Source organism: Pisolithus orientalis, assembly GCF_024613125.1.
Source record: "Pisolithus orientalis strain OTSU chromosome Unknown F5J12scaffold_18, whole genome shotgun sequence".
Classification (NCBI taxonomy): domain Eukaryota; kingdom Fungi; phylum Basidiomycota; class Agaricomycetes; order Boletales; family Pisolithaceae; genus Pisolithus; species Pisolithus orientalis.
The window spans coordinates 232,968-250,074 of NW_026260799.1; the positions used below are offsets into that span (position 1 = coordinate 232,968).

The 17,107-nt window shown below is 49.0% G+C and overlaps 5 protein-coding genes across 5 annotated transcripts; 3 read left to right on the forward strand and 2 right to left on the reverse strand.

Moving 5' to 3' along the window:
• Window positions 1–633: 633 nt before the first annotated feature.
• F5J12DRAFT_743855 (heterokaryon incompatibility protein-domain-containing protein) lies at window positions 634–1,749 on the forward strand (the record flags this gene model as incomplete). The annotated part of the gene is made up of 2 exons (XM_051742055.1): window positions 634–820; window positions 876–1,749. Coding segments are annotated over exons 1-2 (876 nt in total), but the record flags the coding sequence as incomplete, so codon positions are not given.
• F5J12DRAFT_155115 (uncharacterized protein) lies at window positions 1,727–4,980 on the forward strand. The gene is made up of 17 exons (XM_051738175.1): window positions 1,727–1,855; window positions 1,911–2,568; window positions 2,627–2,752; window positions 2,808–3,210; window positions 3,260–3,374; window positions 3,439–3,493; window positions 3,550–3,621; window positions 3,679–3,754; window positions 3,809–3,993; window positions 4,048–4,097; window positions 4,150–4,188; window positions 4,238–4,352; window positions 4,405–4,461; window positions 4,510–4,572; window positions 4,634–4,710; window positions 4,775–4,879; window positions 4,944–4,980. Exons 2-16 carry the CDS (start codon window positions 1,927–1,929, stop codon window positions 4,830–4,832), a joined length of 2,133 nt encoding a protein of 710 aa, XP_051599014.1. The 5' UTR covers window positions 1,727–1,855; window positions 1,911–1,926; the 3' UTR covers window positions 4,833–4,879; window positions 4,944–4,980.
• A 373-nt stretch (window positions 4,981–5,353) lies between these two features.
• On the reverse strand, window positions 5,354–11,323 carry F5J12DRAFT_906153 (multidrug resistance-associated ABC transporter; the record flags this gene model as incomplete). The annotated part of the gene is made up of 27 exons (XM_051748749.1): window positions 5,354–5,461; window positions 5,552–5,613; window positions 5,675–5,941; window positions 5,991–6,039; window positions 6,150–6,230; window positions 6,280–6,523; window positions 6,576–6,784; window positions 6,836–6,983; window positions 7,131–7,609; window positions 7,658–7,739; window positions 7,788–8,050; window positions 8,101–8,169; window positions 8,227–8,296; window positions 8,350–8,382; window positions 8,439–8,701; window positions 8,752–8,847; window positions 8,921–9,112; window positions 9,166–9,211; window positions 9,321–9,409; window positions 9,435–9,463; window positions 9,517–9,744; window positions 9,905–10,172; window positions 10,239–10,323; window positions 10,412–10,441; window positions 10,489–10,539; window positions 10,588–10,760; window positions 10,865–11,323. The coding sequence occupies 27 exons, from the start codon at window positions 11,321–11,323 to the stop codon at window positions 5,354–5,356; spliced, it is 4,173 nt and encodes a 1,390-aa protein (XP_051599015.1).
• Window positions 11,324–12,085: 762 nt separating this feature from the next.
• Window positions 12,086–13,493, forward strand: F5J12DRAFT_155297 (uncharacterized protein). The gene is made up of 6 exons (XM_051738177.1): window positions 12,086–12,444; window positions 12,508–12,606; window positions 12,668–12,680; window positions 12,744–12,947; window positions 13,000–13,053; window positions 13,112–13,493. Exons 1-6 carry the CDS (start codon window positions 12,236–12,238, stop codon window positions 13,373–13,375), a joined length of 843 nt encoding a protein of 280 aa, XP_051599016.1. The 5' UTR covers window positions 12,086–12,235; the 3' UTR covers window positions 13,376–13,493.
• On the reverse strand, window positions 13,391–17,086 carry F5J12DRAFT_155246 (glycosyltransferase family 39 protein). Its single transcript, XM_051738176.1, has 10 exons — window positions 16,601–17,086; window positions 16,392–16,544; window positions 15,746–16,344; window positions 15,600–15,695; window positions 15,048–15,545; window positions 14,822–14,979; window positions 14,620–14,767; window positions 14,236–14,557; window positions 14,154–14,172; window positions 13,391–14,085 (listed from the first exon to the last, which is right to left on the reverse strand). Exons 1-10 carry the CDS (start codon window positions 16,879–16,881, stop codon window positions 13,612–13,614), a joined length of 2,748 nt encoding a protein of 915 aa, XP_051599017.1. The 5' UTR covers window positions 16,882–17,086; the 3' UTR covers window positions 13,391–13,611.
• Between the last annotated feature and the right edge of the window lie 21 nt (window positions 17,087–17,107).

A 17,107-nucleotide genomic window follows, 5' to 3' on the forward strand; every position in this document is an offset into this window, starting at 1 on the left:
TCGTCCACCCATCATATCCTGAGCGTGCGCGTGCGCATGCAATGGTTACCATTATGTGTTTGTTCTACCTAACTCACACATCCGTTCGAGAGTGGTCCTATCCTACACCGCCGTACATAACTGCTTTCGACCCCGCGGAAGCTTCGGGAGTCCTCGATCGCGAGATGTGATCACTGTGACACTGACATAAGCTGAACCTAAACGAGGGGAACGAGGGGCAGGGCGCCCAAACAACGGCACGCGACGGCATGCCGAGCCTACTGGCAGTGGCGCCGAGGTGGCTGAGGCCCGTGACGTCACGGATTCCCGGCCTCTGCGGTCACGTGCGTGCGCCCGCCGCAGTTTGGCAGGTGCCCTTCACCGCCACTGCCAATTTCTCGAACTAAGTATCAGTAATGTGAGCTTCGTTGACGGGACTCGACAAACCTGGTTTGGTCCAGGTCCGCTCAAATTGGTCAAGGCGTTCCTTGCAAAAGGAACCACAATTCAATTCGTTATTCGATAACGCCGCGGCGAGGGCCGGACTCAGAGGTTTAGTGGGTACTCGCACCTTGCGGTAGGTATCAACGCGATGCAATGCTTTGCGAACAAGCTCTAAAGGCTCTAATAGCCACATGGTTCCCAGCTTTGTGCTATTTTAACATTAAAAGCAGCAGGTGCGTTCTTCTATATCTCATCCACATTCATCGTCTCCACCGGGACTGCGTTACTTGCGCTTTAACTCCCTCGCCATTGAAGCTGATAAACTTTTCCAAACGCAGCGTCATTCCCGCTAGCTGACCAGACCAGTCTCCCGAGATTGAAACCCTGAGAGCAAAATGTACGTCTTATCGTCGTGGCCGATTCTAGGTTCGTACTGAAATGAACACTCGTAGGATACGGCTGCTTGTCGTACAAGCCGTTCTTAACACTGAGAGGGGGCTCCAATCCGACGTTTTGAAAGAGTTCGTCGACGAAAACTTCGAATACGCCATTCTCTCTCATCGCTGGGGAGAGGAAGTCAGCTATGATGAGATGATCAAACTGAATACCATGACGCAAGAGGAGAGGATCACAGTTACGGAGCGCCAAGGCTACTGCAAGATTGTCCAGAGCTGCAAGCAGGCTAAGAAGGACGGCTTCAGACTGCTGTGGGTTGATACGTGCTGTATCGACAGGCGCAGCAGTGCGGAACTATCCGAGGCGATCCGCTCGATGTATCGGTGGTACGAAAACTCGAAGAAGTGTTACGCGTACCTCCACGACGTCAAAAAGTCAACATTTCCTACAAAACAGGATATTGCGAGCTACAAAGATTCCAATGGATGGCCTGAGTGGTTCTCGCGCGGTTGGACACTCCAGGAGCTGATAGCCCCTAAAGACGTTCAGTTCTTCAATATGGATTGGGTGCCTCTGGGCAGAAAGCAAAACCATGCGTCCACTTTGCATAAAATTACACGAATCCCGGAGAATGTATTGAAGGGTGCCTTATCCCCGGGCCAGGTTTGCGTGGCCCAAGTAATGTCGTGGGCAGCTGATCGGAAAACGACTCGGGCTGAGGATCGGGCATATTCCTTGTTGGGGCTATTTGGGGTAAACATGCCGATGCTATACGGGGAGGGCAGTAAGGCATTTCAGCGTCTACAGTTGGAAATCATCCGGGTATCGAACGACCAAAGCATCTTCGCTTGGGACCCTAATAGCAAAATCCGGCGGTCTGGATTGGTCCTGGCAGATGATCCGAGCTACTTCAAGGATTGTCATGACGTCAGGATGGTAGGACCGGATGATTTCATCAAGTCTCTCAGACAACAACTTCATTTTGACAAGACTGCTAGCGCCGAAAAACTTCACAAGTACACTGTCACCAACGGAGGTATCGAAATATGCTTGCCACTTACTCCATACCACGACTTTCCAACCATCTATAGAGCAACGTTGGCGTGCATGCAACGTCAGATTCTACTAACCATCGACTTGGAACGCCACGAGTCTAATTACTATAGATCTTTCGGTGCGACCAATGTTTCCCAGGAATCTCCAAAGTTTAGCGATCTCTATCTCGCCTGTCATCGGGACCCGAAATGCTGCAACATCATGCTTGACGAGAGGACAATGACTCACTACGGTTTTACTCGCTGCGGCGCCTTTCCCCCTGTCATCAATGACGACTGTGTTGCACTGTCGTCGCTGACGAGTGATCTCATCGTCGTGGTCTACGCTGGTAACAGAGTCAAAGCTCGCTTCGCGGTTGGGCTTGGGTACTACCTTGGCAAACAATGGGTGCATGTTGTGTGTGACGAGGCAGGGGACAGTAAGCCGGAGGACTATGCCAAGGAAGTCCATGCACAACTGTGGAACGCGCGTGAGAAGCCTGCTAGTCACATGCCTCATGAATCACATCGACTACTCTGGTCCCCTTTTAGAACGGAGGTCGACTGTTACATCAAGCATGCCCACCTGCCGCGGTCGATTTATGCTGCAAAAATAATTTATGGCGAATGGAAAGAAGGCTACACCACGGTCACTATCGACGTTGAACAATGCACCGGGTGCTGCTATGGGCCCTTCAAATGGAGGACCACTGCGGTCAGTTTCCCAAATGTCCTTTGTGTGGTTGTGGAACTGAGTGGTTACATTGTTATAGAACGCTACAGATTGTCTTTACATGTCCGGTTTCTTGAAAATCGATAGTGCCTACAACCATGGACACTGGTTACTTGTTGATGGGGTTGAAGTACAGCTTCTCGAATGTATTTCCCAGAAGATCGCAGTAAGTACCAATATATGTTTCCCTTCCGAAGTCCTGTTTAGCCTGACGGATGTAGCTTGGCGACTATGGCGATTGGGATCACGACAACGAACGCTTCAGACGTGATGGTAATATCTTCGAAGATATCCCTTCTCTGCCGGATCAACTCGGAATTGACACAGAGAATTCCGCTCATCGCCCAGTCGAGCGAATGATCTCCGATGTTAATGGGACAGATGACGTCGTAAAAACATTCACTGGTTTATCCACTAGCCCTGCTTTGGTATTGCGCCGACCGATCGGCTTGTCACTCCCAAACAGTCTACAGCTTGTTCAGCTCCTGAAGACCTTATCTACGCGCCTTGCGGACAAATACCTAGTGACGACAATCGTGTTATGCTCAGCATACAGTACAACTAATTCCAGCAGTGAGCGGGCTGAGAAGAATAAGCCAGCTGAGAGCAGGCCCTCTGGGACTCGTGAGTTCTGTTCCCTGAGATAGTCTGTTGTTCCGAACCTAATTTTTAGAGTCCCCGTCTACAAAATTATGCAACACCGCCATCTTGTATGGCATTGCCCAGCCCCAGGTATGGCGTCGAGATGCAGCCGATAACGAGAGGAAGGATTCGTTTGAAGAAATTCGGTGAATTTGTGGCATGTAATAGTCCTCCCGTTATGGAGCAGCTCATGCTACTCCCGCAATCTAGTGAACAATTCCATGCTCTACTGAACTCGGTACGTTTTCCCGGAAACCACTCGACGGTGAGTATTTTCTTTCTTTTTCTCGGAAGGTGAGCTTATCATAGAGGTATCGACAGGCTGGCAAGTCGGGTGCCGAGGCTAAGAAATTTTTCTCGGATATGTTCGGTGTTGAGTATTTGCGAAGCTATGTGGGACCGCCTTGGCTTCTCGAGTGTCTCACATCCTTACCCCGTATTGAACATTAGGTTGGTGATATCACTTTCGAGGAGTTCACATCGATTTTAGAACGTCATTCAAGCCGCGGACCGTCAACGCCAAAAGGTGAGATCCACGTACTATACTCTTCCAGGCGCTGATCACTCGACTTATTATAAGATACACCCCCGGCAAAGTGCGGTAATCTGGCTGATAACTTCGAGGCAGTGCAGGATCCACGCGTTGACGCTGTGGTAGAGAAAATGCTAAAGGTTATGCGAAGGGAGAGGCCAAATCTTGAACCTTCCAACAGGGAAAAAATAAAGCGAGAGGCGGTATCAATATCACAAACTCTTGGATTTAGGGTTTGAGTTTGTAATGCGAACCAATCTGATTTTTGCTAACACTTCCGAAAACAGGTGCTTAAGGAATTCGTCGCTGCCGATGCACGCCTGCACTGTAGTTCAGCGTGAGTACTTTCATCCTATCTTGTCCACCACTTTGCAATTGTTGCTTGTTAGGGCACATGACAAGGCAACATGCAACGTTGACTATGACCGGTAGGTGCCGCATTTAAGTCGAGCAGTCTATTGCTGACGCTGTTTCAAGCTACACCACAGGTATCAGTTCAGGGTTACAACAAATAGAATCCTCCCAGGCGAAACTCGATGCGTCGAGCGACGAGGACGAAAAACGAGCACTCGCAGAAGACATCACGGGAAAGGCGAGAATGATATCAAGTCAGTTCTTCTGAGCTGAGAGTTCCTGTCTTTTAGATTCTATGGCTGTGCTGGCTGGGTATTTTTCTAGAAGTGGGTCACGTGCCAAAGAAGGCAAGCTACCCCAAGCTGCCTTTATAAACGTTACTTGATATCGATCAGGTTATCGATCGTATTGTAAGAGACAAAAAGGTGTCTTACCAAGTGGCGGAGACGCGAGGGCGGGTATGTGACCTTGCAAATGTTACGAAGGGAGTTTATTATACCTTTGCACCGCTGTTTCCAGGCCCTGCATGAAAACATAGAGATATTCCAAGAAGCACTTGCTGAACCTGTAAAAGACGATCAGGCTCACTTGCGGCGGTGGGTGTTGTGATGTGATGTGGTGGCGACCGCAATGCTGAGAGTACCTGCGTTACTAAATCAGGATCATGGCCGATGCAGAAGCAGGCACTTCGAAATACGACTTGCTGCATTCTCTCTGAGCTGGTTTCGGGAGGTCACAAGAAATTAGAGTTACCGCAGACACGTGGTAAGTGTGCAGAGGGCACTCTGTCCACTCTTACCATTGGAGTTCTTTGTGATAAATTGTGAAGAAACTCACGTACTCCTCCAGCTGTGCCTGTACAGTGTCTCATTTTAGTTTTGTATTGTCTTCGCATTTTTCTTCTTCAGTTTTCCCTCGTTATCTCTACATTTGTTCCATTACCCCGGTCCATGTCCTGCTGCCGTTTTACATTCGTTGCAAGACATTTAGTTGTGCTTCGAAGGCCCTCACATTCAGTGTTACTTTCCCTGATGGGGATGCTTCGTGCATCAAGTAGTCGAATTATGTGTTTTAATTACTGCGGGAAGCGATGGTTGCAAGATAGTGTGCATCCCCGTAGGAATAACTTTGTGAACCACAATCCTTCGAATCAGTCATTTAGCAGGAGTGGCACTGAGTTGTTCAAGACTTCAATGTTTAGCCTGAGAATAGTGATGGTAGGAAATAAGCTAACGAAGATCACGACTGCTGCGCTTCCCGGGTCTCTTTCATCTCTCTCAGGATGGCGGCCTCTATCTCAGCGTATGATTCGCTATTGAGACACATCTCCCTGAAGACGCCACCAGTCTTTCTGCATCAAATTCAATGGCGTATCGAGCTCGGCAACCTTGGAAGCCATTATTCAACTAATGATGGGTTGTGAATGAAATAATTCACCTGTCCGTCTTCCAAGACGATAACACGATCGTAGTCAACTACTGTGCTCAGCCTATGTGCGACTGCGACCACAGGCACTTAGCATATCATCAGCAGATAAAAGGTGCGGTAATGGGCACTTGCCATTAATAAGCAGAGATTTCCTAAACTCTTTGCGAAGAATTTCTTGTATTGCTGCGTCGGTAGCGAAGTCGACGCTACTTGTCGCCTCGTCAAGGATAACGATAGGATCTCGTCTAAGCAAGGCGCGGGCCATAGGAATGAGTCGCCGTTCGCCAACCGAAAAGTTGGCTCCAGCGGGAGCGACTTGCGTATCCAACGTGATGGAACCGTGCCAGGCGTGGTTAACTCTACAAAGGGCATCGAGACAGTCATCGTCTTCATACTGATCTGTGACTGAATCAGTACTACGTTTTGGTACAAGAAATTTACCACGGACGGAACGGGTCCACATTCTCCCGTAGTGTCCCGGAAAACAACCCGGCGTCCTAAATACGATTAAGCGTGATCAATTCTTAGAACGTTGCTAGTACCTCGGGGATATAAGTCTGAAACGTGTCATTGAGCGTGGGCCATATCACTGACACGGGCAGCTCACTATTCGAGATCTCAGATCACGAATACCAATCTCTGAAATATCAATTCCGCCTATCGTGACGCGACCGCGCACAGGATTGATCTAGGTCAATAGTCATCATCCAAAAATGGAAAAGTCAAGAGGCTCTTACGAATCGTAGCATACTGTTTATCAGCGTGGACCTCCCACTTCCCGTTCGCCCAACAATAGCAATGCGTTCAGGTGCATTCAAGGTGAACGTGACGTCCTTAAGCACGGGCTCTGAGCACGAAGGATATTTGACGAAGAGATTCTGCATAGACAGGTTGGATGGCAGATACGGAGATCTGTTGGATTGATCGACAGCTGGGGGATCGTTGGGTATATTCAGGTATTCCGCCACCCGCTCTATAGCACTGTTGCAGGAAAATGTGAGATACAACGGAAAGATAGGGGTCGGCAAGTTACTTTAATTCAAGCTGGAGAGACGCCCCAAACCGGCAAACGAGATACATGCTCAGGGTAAAAAGCATTGCACTAGTCATACAGAGACCAGCCGTTCCTGCATCGACGCGCTCAGATAACGCGAGAATCGTGGTCGCTAACACCGCGCAAGCCCCAAGAACATCATAATTAAAGAGTAGCCATCGGTTTGTCATCCAGGAGTTGTAGTACATCTTAAAGGTGCGATCAGGTAGTTGTAATGACTCGGAGTAGAGAAACAAAACCTTGTTGGCAACATCCACCTTCCGATGGTATTCTTCCAGGAAGCGATGTGTAGATCTGAACGCTTGTATAGTCACGATACCGTCCAAAAGCTCCCCAAAAGCAGAAAAGATAGGGGGCCGTGAGGTTGATTCCATTCGAAGCAATTTCCTGGTTGACAGTTAAATATTGTGTCCCGACGAAACCGTAGCCGAAGACGATAAATATTGCTGGAATGATGAACGCAGGAAAGAATACCCTAAATGCGAATGTGGTTAATCACGTTGAGTTTTGCCTGTCATCACGATTGCTACGCACAGGACAGTGATAGCAGCTGCAACGAAGTTGACAGAAGCACTGCTAACGGTAGCCACATCATTAGCGAGATTAACGTCAATCGCCCGCATATCTTTGCTAAAGCGGTCTAGAATTTGACCTGCAGGCAATGACTGTGAGACATGCGTTCGAAATAGGGCGGGCTCCTTGCCTCTGGGTGTTGTATCATGCCAGGGTAGGGATGCGTGGACGACACCTTCCAGTAGGAGAGAAAATAGCGAACGTGATGCTTTTTGAGCCGCGGCATACAACAATATGATTGACAAAACGCTCAAAACAGTCATGATGAAAGCAACTAGTGCATAAATCACGACATAGAAGAGTGGGCGGTGGTTCGCGTCGGGAAGGAACCCTAAGATCTGTTGGCAGGTGTTGCTGACTGGATCGAGGAAGGCTCTCTTGCTCAAATTGTACCACACCGAAGAGCCTACCTGGTTATTACCATAAGCTTGTCCCCATTCCTGCGTATCCGAGTCAGTATTGAGATCTGAATGAAGAACAATGCGAACCCGTATCCAAAGTTTCTCAGCCACACCTATACCCTGTGACATCACGACCAAAATAACGGAAGTCATCCGCATCCAGCGAGGTCTACTCTAGCTTTAGTGTTTCCGACCAGAACAGCAGTTAATCACGTACGACTTTTGGCCATAGGTCTTATAGGGGGAGAACTCAACACCTCCAGGGCTCTCGTCCGGTATCTGCACCCTGGCACTTTCACCGCTTGTTCGTTGGTGTATTCGGACGTCCTGAGCCTTTCGTGCAGAATGAGTTTTGACAGGTAGACGAGTCTTTTTTCTTAGATCCTCTACAGAACTCTGGGTGATGATCTGACCATCTTGCATGCAAACCATATAGTTTGCCTTCGGTAGAACAAGCTCAACGTAATGAGTAACGAGGATCTGCAAAAAAAATTTCAATGGATATAAGTTAGCCCTCCTCGCGTGCTTACCACCGTACGGCCTTCCAAAAGCGGTCCACAAAACAGTCGCTCGTACAGATAGCGCGATGTCTGGGTGTCCTGTAGGAGGCTTAAGTGGGCAAGCAGAGTTGAGAAAGGATATCGTTTGATACTTACGATCGCGCTGAAGGGATCATCCAGCAAAACGTACTGGGTTTGAGCATAGACTGCCCGTGCCAGGGCAATTCTGCATGAGATTTCAGCCAAGATAACAGCCGCCGACCCAAGTAACCAGCATACCGAGCCTTCTGTCCACCTGATAGGTTCACACCCCTTTACGTCACAAACGAGTCAATGTGGTACGGGTTCGAATGCATAAGTCGACCTACCTATCACCGACTTGTGTTTGGTCGCCCTCCGGCAACTGGTTAAGATCGGGACGCAACGCACAGCGCTCCACAACATCATCATACCTCCCTTCGTCATATTGGGATCCGAACAAGATGTTCTCCTTGATTGTTCCACTGTGCAGCCACGGAGTCTGAGCAGCATACGAAATTGCCGCTAAATTAGGAGATCCGCCCGCGTTAGACATATCCCTGGGCTTTATCAGTCTTCCCTCGATCATTGTCATTTGCCCCAATAACGCCAACTGAATACCCGCTATTCAGAAACTATTCATGCACCCTAATCAATACCTACCAGCAGTGCAGTCTTGCCACACCCTGTGGGTCCCTTAACGAGTGATAGCTTGCCCTTGGGGAAACATACGCTAATATCTCTTAATTCGAAGCGGTTCTCATCCGTCAATACGTTTTGCCCTGGACCTGGACCAACCAAAGGGCTAGTTTCGTTTCCTCCTGGTCGACACAGTCGGTTGCAGGGCATGTGGTTCTGGCGATGGATTTATGGTTTCATTTGAAACCTTCCTCCACTTGAAGCGGCCCTTGCAGATGGCAATGGTATCGCCAGTCTCTACGGAACACCCGCTGGGTGAAGATACATGATCAGACAATTCCTCCTCCCTGAGGAACGCTTCAATACGCTCGAGAGACAGACGGGCCTATAAGCTCCGGTAAGCCGGCTCAAACAGAAGCGGTCAAGGTTAGGGTATACCTCGAAAACTTGCACAAGAAAATTGGGAAAGACATTTAGGGGTTGTCTACAGGTGAAAGTCAGAAGCATAATCGAATCGCTGAAGCAGAGATTGCACACCGGAGCATGCCCATCAAAGCAATAGTCTGCATGAAACAGTCAACTCGTGCTGAGACACAGGTATATCTAGCCTTACCGTAAACACAACCGAAGGTGTTAATTGATAACCTTGGTCGACATAAACAAACAAAGGGAATGACGGATACTAGGACAGGAGCTGCTGTCCAAACTGTGGCAGACAGCACAGACTTCATCCGGACTGGCCATGCAATAGGTTAGCTCATACAACCTGGTATCATGGCAGACACCAACATCGCTCTAACAAATCCATCTCCACGCATCGGCCATCTTGGACTCGTTTAATCCAATGATTTTCCAATGAAAAGAACTTGATGAACCGGACGGCATTGATCAGCTCATAGAGCACCGACATACGGCGATCACGGGATGCCGAAAGTTCTCTTCGGGAACAAACCTGCCGCTGTGCGATACAAATATGAAGTGCCCAGGCACCAAGCATAACAACAAGACCTGCATACGCTGCAGGACCCAAAAGCCTAGGGTAGAAGTAAATTAACTGGAAGACCGTCAAATATAAAAGAACACACATGCACAACCCAACGCACGCAAGGACGGTTTCCAAAGGACCTTTCAATGACCTTTTACGAAATGTGTTATTTCGAGGCGAGGTTCGACATACCTCCGTAAAGAAGATAAGCGCTCGCAACGATCGCAGAAACCTTGCTGGCATCTATCGCCATCAAACTGACGATCTTCCCATCACTCGCTTCTCGTTTGGGATGATTGGAGTCGGGCAAGGCCACAGCAGGACCAGTCTCAAATGCCGGCTCTTGCATTGTAACACCTGTTCGCTTGAGTGCCTTGTCATATATCGCATTCATGAGCTGAGTGCTAACACGGACTGAGGCACGTCTGCCGAAAAAAAGATGTTGGGCATCAGCTTCCCCCTGCAACGGTGAATTACAGTTTGTAAGTGAGACGACACGGAGGACAATCCAACGTGCCTTCATCACAGTACAGACAAATCCAATCAACGCCAGTGCATAGGCGTTCGAGCGACCTTCTCGGGTAGGGTTCTCAATCATATATAAAATTTGACTGAGGGTACGCACTTCAGGGACGGCGTAACCGACCGTGAACTGTGGTACTCACTATAGGAAATTAGGGTGCAGCATAGCTCAGTAACACAGTGACCATAGTGAGGAAGACGTCAAGACTGCATAAATCAGTATATTTCAACTTGTGTACCAGGGAACAACGAACCATAGGTCATTGAAGTTGGCGACCCACAATCGTCGGCCAAGTGTTTCGCCTCTACAAGTTACTCAGAAATATGTAGTGTTTTCATTGAACCAAACTTACTTGGTGTCCCTGAATTTAGCAAAGATGACTTCGGACTGCATAGCGGGGGTTAGATCCCAAACATTTTCGGGTCTCATCTCCCTAGTGTTTCCAAGCTTGATGAGAGGGTATACCCAGCTATAGGTGGCCCACTCAAAGATACTGGCGTAATCCTCGGGTGAGCGCCGGACATACTGTTGGCAACTAAAGTCAGCTTTCTGATGCCGGTTGGATATCACTCACAATTTCCCGCAGAAGGTCGTCAGACGGAATTGCCAATGGACATGGTACATATGACCCCCAGACCTGCAGTGATCGCCATGAGATCGAGGGACATGCTGATCCATTCTAGATTCGTGAGAGAAGCAGCTCCAATGTAGTAGAGGTAGGTGGAAATCCCGACACGGATGACACCGAAGCCGAGAAGAATGGTATAAAGGACAAAAAGATCGATATACGCGGTATATCTCGGACAAACTGCGGGCTTCAGAAGATTGTAGAGCCACATCACGCCGATCATGATGGAAGAGAATGCGGATCGGAAGTCGTCCTGGTCCGAGACCAAGTGATATATGCCAAGGGCTATCCACGCAAAAACTTGAAGCAGAGCGATAAAAGTAAGAAGTAGGAGACGCCAGTAGCAAAAGAACCATCTGGGCCGACTATCATCTTGGTTGTTGTGCTGAGACTGAGCGGGGTTCGAAGGTGGTCCAGGTAAAACTGCGTTCCAAAATGACTGCATGCAAGCATGGGACATGTCTGAAGATCTGAAGGATGGAAACCGCTACAACCGGAAAACTGGCTGTCGAGGGTCACCGCACGTGTATGTATCCAGCGCCTATCGAGCGTTAAATTGTCAATCAGAGTCTTCAACCCTCCGATTTTCGCATGCCGTACTCGTGAGACTGGCCCATCTTTACCACAAGGGCGGTAAACCTAGACATCAATGGGACGAGTCCGCTCTGTGGCCTGCGCCAGGCTGATGGGCAACCTTTCATGAGCTTATTACGGATCAATATAATGGTGATCGGCGAATAACACCTTCAATGTCTTGATTGATCTGATTATTTGATCCGACTCGAAGTTTCCGTTTTTCAGGCAAATTACAATATTAAGTGAGAGGACAGGGAAGAATATATCAGACACTCAGTGTCTGGAAAGGTCGAGTAGCGCGAAGAATCCTTTCTTGTTGTGCCGCCGTTAAAAGTGTTTCACTTCTTATCGGCGTTACACACGAGCTCTGCTTGCAACTCTAGTGATGCGATGACGCACTTACCAGTTTGTGTCATCGGGGGATCCTTCTCTGACTGGCTCTTTGCTTTTTTTCGTTGTTGCGTTTCTATTCCTCTGCCACTTGGTAGAGCATGAGACTCAGCAAAATCGGAATGCAAAGTAGTAAGTTTCTCTAATTCTTTAGTCCGTATTGTGTAGTGATGGCATTGGGTGTGTGAGTGAGATGTGGTGGTAAAAGCCTGTCTTGGTCACATGGAATTTGCTCCGTTTCATTCCTGCTGTCTCTAGGAGTATAACCAAACTGGCCTGCACACAAGTACTGTGGGAGGGTGTCAATGTGGAGGTTGATGAGCAATTTTCTAGGAAGCTTCCTAAAAGTTTACTCTGCTTGTGCCTTTTCCGTAGGAAGCGACATCTGTCAATCGCACATACCTATATGAGTGTGGCTGCGAGCTCAACTGGTTGCTATCAAATTCCTGCCATGTCCCTACCTCCCTTCGACCATGATGCCCACACCAAGTACACGGAACCACCAAATGCTTCGTGGACGCTCGGCCAGAAGATCGAGAACACCGAATCTGGGAGGAAATGGTTGGAAGGGGAAGAACAAGGATGGCAAATAATCAATACTGCAGAAGATACCCCGTAAGTCCTGGCGTTTTAGCTTGTTGTTTGACAATTGATATTGGAGCGTAATACCATCCTTAGGCAATTATACCCACTTATGACCAGTGCGATAGTACCTAGGCCCGTAGCGTTCGTCTCTTCCGTCTCCGAGACTGGGGTGGAGAACCTCGCGCCTTTCAGGTACGATAGTAACTCCCGTTGGAGATTCATCCTGTTCAAAGACCGTTCCTCGTTATGAAAGTTATTTCAACACGGCACGTAGTATACATCTGGTATTCTGGTTTCTGCTTAACAATAGGGGATATCCCGCCATCCAGGTAACACGCAACCCGCCGATCGTTTCCTTCTCATGCAGGAACGCCCCACGCGTCAAAGACACTGCTACGAACGCGAAGAATGGCCTCGGTTTTACCGTCAATATCATCAGCGAGCCATTCGTCGAGAACGCGAACGTAACGGCCATAGACGCTCCGCCTGATTTCGACGAGTGGATTATCAGCGGGTTGACAAAGACCCCGAGCGTGGGTGGTGCGAAATTACGTATATATGCCCCTGGTTACCTTGCTTTTTTAGATTCACGTGAAGGCCCCGCGTGTCAAGGAGAGTGCGTTCAGTATGGAATGCGACGTGAGAGATCTCTGCCTGAGCATGATACTCTCCTCTCACGCTCTACCGATACGTGTAGCTCTTCCAAGCGATCGATATCGCTCATCCTGTCAGTGGAGAGATCACTGCGACACTAATTCTCGCACATGTGAAGTATATCCACGTTCGCAAGGACGTACTGAACGAGCGCGGGGTTGTCGATATCACCCAGTATAAACCAATCGCACGGTTAGGGGATATCTCGTACGGGAGAGTCGGTGACGTCTTTAGATTGCCTAGGCCTGTGTGGGAACAGGAGAGGGAGAAGATCGAGCAGGCTTCAGAGAACAGTCAGTTGTCGTAAGGGACGGGGAGGTCTATTGAGTTTTGTGACCAACTAAATACCACGAGAGAGGGTTACAAGCAACGATATAGTGTAATGGGTAGTAAGGGTCTGTGTGGAGATTCCGAGGTGAGGGTTAGGAAATATTAATTGTAACTTGTCATCTCGCTATCAAGAACCCACGAGCAACTGAGCAAACTGGACGACGTTGTTCATTGAAATTAAAATATACAAGCCTCCAAAATCTAACCCGATATCTACGCACCACCTTCTTCCGGATACAGCTCATGTGCAGCTTCATTGGCAAGTACCTCCGCCTGATCCAACGGCCCCTCCGTTTTGCGGTGTCCGCTCTCAGGCATAACCTGTTCTGAAGGTTTCTCCAGTGAGGACTCTTCCTGTTGCGGTGCGCTAGAAGTATAGTCCTTATTCGAGACCTCCGGTGTCCCCTCCGCCGTCCCGCCGACGACACTCACCACTCTCTCGTTCTCTTCAGAAGATACAACTTCGGGTCGGGGCTGAGAACTCTTCGCCTCTTTGATCTCCCCCTGAGCGAAAACGTCCTGCCCTGGTTCTGCGCCTCCCAACGAAATCATCGTGCTCGTCTCTCCACCCGCCACAGGCACGTCCAATACATCATCCACAATAACGGCGGCACGACCACCAGGTTCACCGCCAATCGTAGCACTAGGTACGGACTTGTTCAAGGTTGGTGATTGAATACTGGTGACCTACGAGAAATAAGACGTCAGCAATGTCAATTTGGAATTTTGATCACTCGGCAGAAAACGGTACCAACCTCATCATAAAATTCCCGGCTGAAAATGACCATATGATGTTAGCCATTCTGAGTACAACAGCAATTGGCCGAGGTGTCTTACCAGGCAAAGTCCCAGGTTTTAATCCACACCGCATTATTACACTTACTCCTTGTCCATGGACTCCCGTACACAAGTGAGGAGAACTTGTCGAACGTCAACACCGCTATTATGATCAGTACGCAAGCGACTTGAAGCCTTATACGGGGACGCAACGTCGACGTTGCAAAGTCAAATACGGCACTGGTAAGGAGGATCGCAAAGTAGAGAGCGGGGAAATAGTGGTGTAAGAAGAGCTGGCGGGACATGAGGAAGAAGGGGAGATAGTGTAGAACGTAGCCCGTGAAAAGGAAGCCACAAAGCACATCGTACTTGACAAGTTTGGCTTGGATCATCATCAATCAGTACACAGGAGAACCGGGGTGTGGTAAATACGGTGTCACTCACTGTTCTCAAGATCTTTGTACCCTCGCTTTGCTCGAAGGATGAGGAAACCGCGGACAAGCACATATGTGATGACTGAAGCAGTACTTGACCACCATACGAAAGGATTACCGATCAGGTATATCTGTCTGTGGTCCTTGACCCAAAAGTTCTGTGCATGTCCGTTCGTGATAAGATTCGGATGACGCTACGAAAGTATACTTACGATGCCACGCCGGAGAAAAGGCCAACTCCAAGGTCGAGAATCATAGACGTGGCGATCAGTGAGCTTCGAGTTAGTCGTCCACATCACTTCTTGCAACTCCCAAAACTTGCTTAGGAACCCTGGAATCTTGTAATTTACCCTCTCTGCATTCTGGGGAACTAGTGAATCGTGCATTACGGCGCCCATCAGCAGGTGAATTCGATTAATAGGGTATGGAAGAGCTCACGCTGAGGGTGCTTCGAAGCGGTTTCTACGTACCAGAGCGAGTTGGCTTTGACAGCTTGTTTATTACACGTTACTTCCTGTTGATCAAAGGCCCACTCAGGAAGCTTGACTGAATGAGAGAAGAGGTAACAGCCCGTCATGAAATGGCGTAGTTTGAAATGCGTTCGCAAGGTCTTCACCCGCTTGCTAGATTCTTTGTCGTGCCTATCTCCCTTCTCGATTTCGACAACCCAGTCATCGTTGAGGTCGCCAGTGAAGCCCGTCATACCATAGCCTGAAACCTCATTCTGGAAGTCGACGTCCGAGACTGGTGGTCGGACGTCATGAGAGTGAAGGGCCTTGTCCGTGACGATGTGACGAAGCCTGACACGCGAACCATGTTTGATATATTCAATTGGTTGGTGTTCGTAGTCATACTGTGGATAATTGTCGGCAGTGGCATTCAAGACGAGCCAGAAATTGTTCTCGTCGCGGTGAGGATAAAGGGTAATCTGTTGTTCTTCAGGGGAGACCTGTCAAACCACGAATTAAAAACAGAAACGACAAGACGTACGTCCACTGCCGCCAGGGTAGTTGTGGGAGTGTGAATGAAGATAACCACCTTGGGTGTTAACGTGACGCATGGTAATCTGAGAACCAATCGCGACGTCTAGACGGCTGTTAGTCAATGTGTCCATGATCAGGATCATCACGACGCACCTGCGTAAGTATCTGGCATTCCGTGTCCTAAAGTTTGTCTGAACTCAGAACTCATAAACGCATCCCCATCACCAGAGCTGCCGAGGATCAGAAAGTGGATCTCAAACATCGTCATGTAGAACAGTATCGGAATTGCGATCAAACAGAGTGCCCTCGCGAAGAAGTGCCGTGACCACTTCTTCACGGAAACGCGCGAATCTCCAAGCAGAAGCCATAGGCGCAAAACCGTACACACGCCGACTGTTGCAATGGTAAACAAACCAACCCATTTACAGGAGACGACTGCGCCGAGTGAGAGACCAGTCAACACCAGCCAGGTCCACCATTGTTCTGAAAACGGTCGATGGTTGTCTTCGTTGGAGAATCCCACAAACAGGAAGATGGTCAACGCCGTAAAGAATACGAGAGGGGAATCCAGGAGAATGTGCCGAGACTGAGTGACTAGCCCATTTTCGAAAGTTAGGAAAAGGGACGCGAGGAGTGCTGTGGAAGCTTTGCAATCGAGTCCGCGTAGTGTAAGGTATGCCAATGGAATGGTGGCAACGCCGAGTGTTGCGGGTACCATTCGCATGGCCACGTAGGGTACATTGACAAACTCTCTAGTGACATCAATCGGGCGTCGAATAGTGGGAAAGGAATCACTGACTTTCCAATCTCCTTGAAATCAAACTCTCCGTCAAATCCAAATAAGAACGCCGCTGCGGTGATTAACAGCTTTGCCAGCGGCGGGTGTACATCCACAAAATAGCGCGTTTTTATATAACGCCCTGCAAACTTCCCGAAGTGTACTTCATCGAAACTGTCGGGGTCCAGTACAGTTAGCAGAGGAGTCTTGCCAGAGAACCAAGGACGCACACAACGCTATCCGGATGGGATATACGGAACATCCGTACGATGGTTGCGACTATAAGCACGACTACGAGCAGTTTCCATTCCCCAGAAGTGATATTAAGTCCACCTGGTGCATAGCCCTTGTGACCTGGTCCATAACCTTTCGAAGCAGCTTGTCTGCGGGCGTCAGCGTCTAAGCCGTCTGTTCGCGAAAGCGAGGGGGGATATTTGTGGGTTGAAGGAGTGACATTTGAGAGACCGAGAGGTGGTGTGGCCGGCCTGCGTGCCCGAACACCGGCAGACATTGCCAGATGCTATATTTTGTCAATCCAAGGCCGGTCTGTATACGTGTCAATGCCGACAGCGAATTTGAAGTCCACAGACCAACGATTGAATGAACTGACTGATACCTTGTCGCTAGTGGTAATTGGAACGTTGGGAAGGTTGTATCGTGACTGTCGAGCGTCCCGTTATTACTAGCTTCGACTGCGGCGTAATAGGTGACCAAATACTTCCGTGCCACTGAGACCC

What these genes read in the sequence shown, in the direction of transcription:
- F5J12DRAFT_155115 (XM_051738175.1), top strand. Translation starts at nt 1,927, where the DNA reads ATGCAACGTCAGATTCTACTAACCATCGACTTGGAACGCCACGAGTCT. An exon ending in TTCCCGGAAACCACTCGACG is followed by an intron (nt 3,494 to 3,549) that starts GTGAGTATTTTC and finishes AGGTATCGACAG; the next exon opens with GCTGGCAAGTCGGGTGCCGA. An exon ending in TGGGTCACGTGCCAAAGAAG is followed by an intron (nt 4,462 to 4,509) that starts GCAAGCTACCCC and finishes GATATCGATCAG; the next exon opens with GTTATCGATCGTATTGTAAG.
- F5J12DRAFT_155297 (XM_051738177.1), top strand. Translation starts at nt 12,236, where the DNA reads ATGAGTGTGGCTGCGAGCTCAACTGGTTGCTATCAAATTCCTGCCATG. An exon ending in AATACTGCAGAAGATACCCC is followed by an intron (nt 12,445 to 12,507) that starts GTAAGTCCTGGC and finishes TACCATCCTTAG; the next exon opens with GCAATTATACCCACTTATGA. An exon ending in CGTTCAGTATGGAATGCGAC is followed by an intron (nt 13,054 to 13,111) that starts GTGAGAGATCTC and finishes CGATACGTGTAG; the next exon opens with CTCTTCCAAGCGATCGATAT.
- F5J12DRAFT_155246 (XM_051738176.1), bottom strand. Translation starts at nt 16,881, where the DNA reads ATGTCTGCCGGTGTTCGGGCACGCAGGCCGGCCACACCACCTCTCGGT. An exon ending in GATTTCAAGGAGATTGGAAA is followed by an intron (nt 16,345 to 16,391) that starts GTCAGTGATTCC and finishes TGATGTCACTAG; the next exon opens with AGAGTTTGTCAATGTACCCT. An exon ending in CTACCCTGGCGGCAGTGGAC is followed by an intron (nt 15,546 to 15,599) that starts GTACGTCTTGTC and finishes TCTCCCCTGAAG; the next exon opens with AACAACAGATTACCCTTTAT.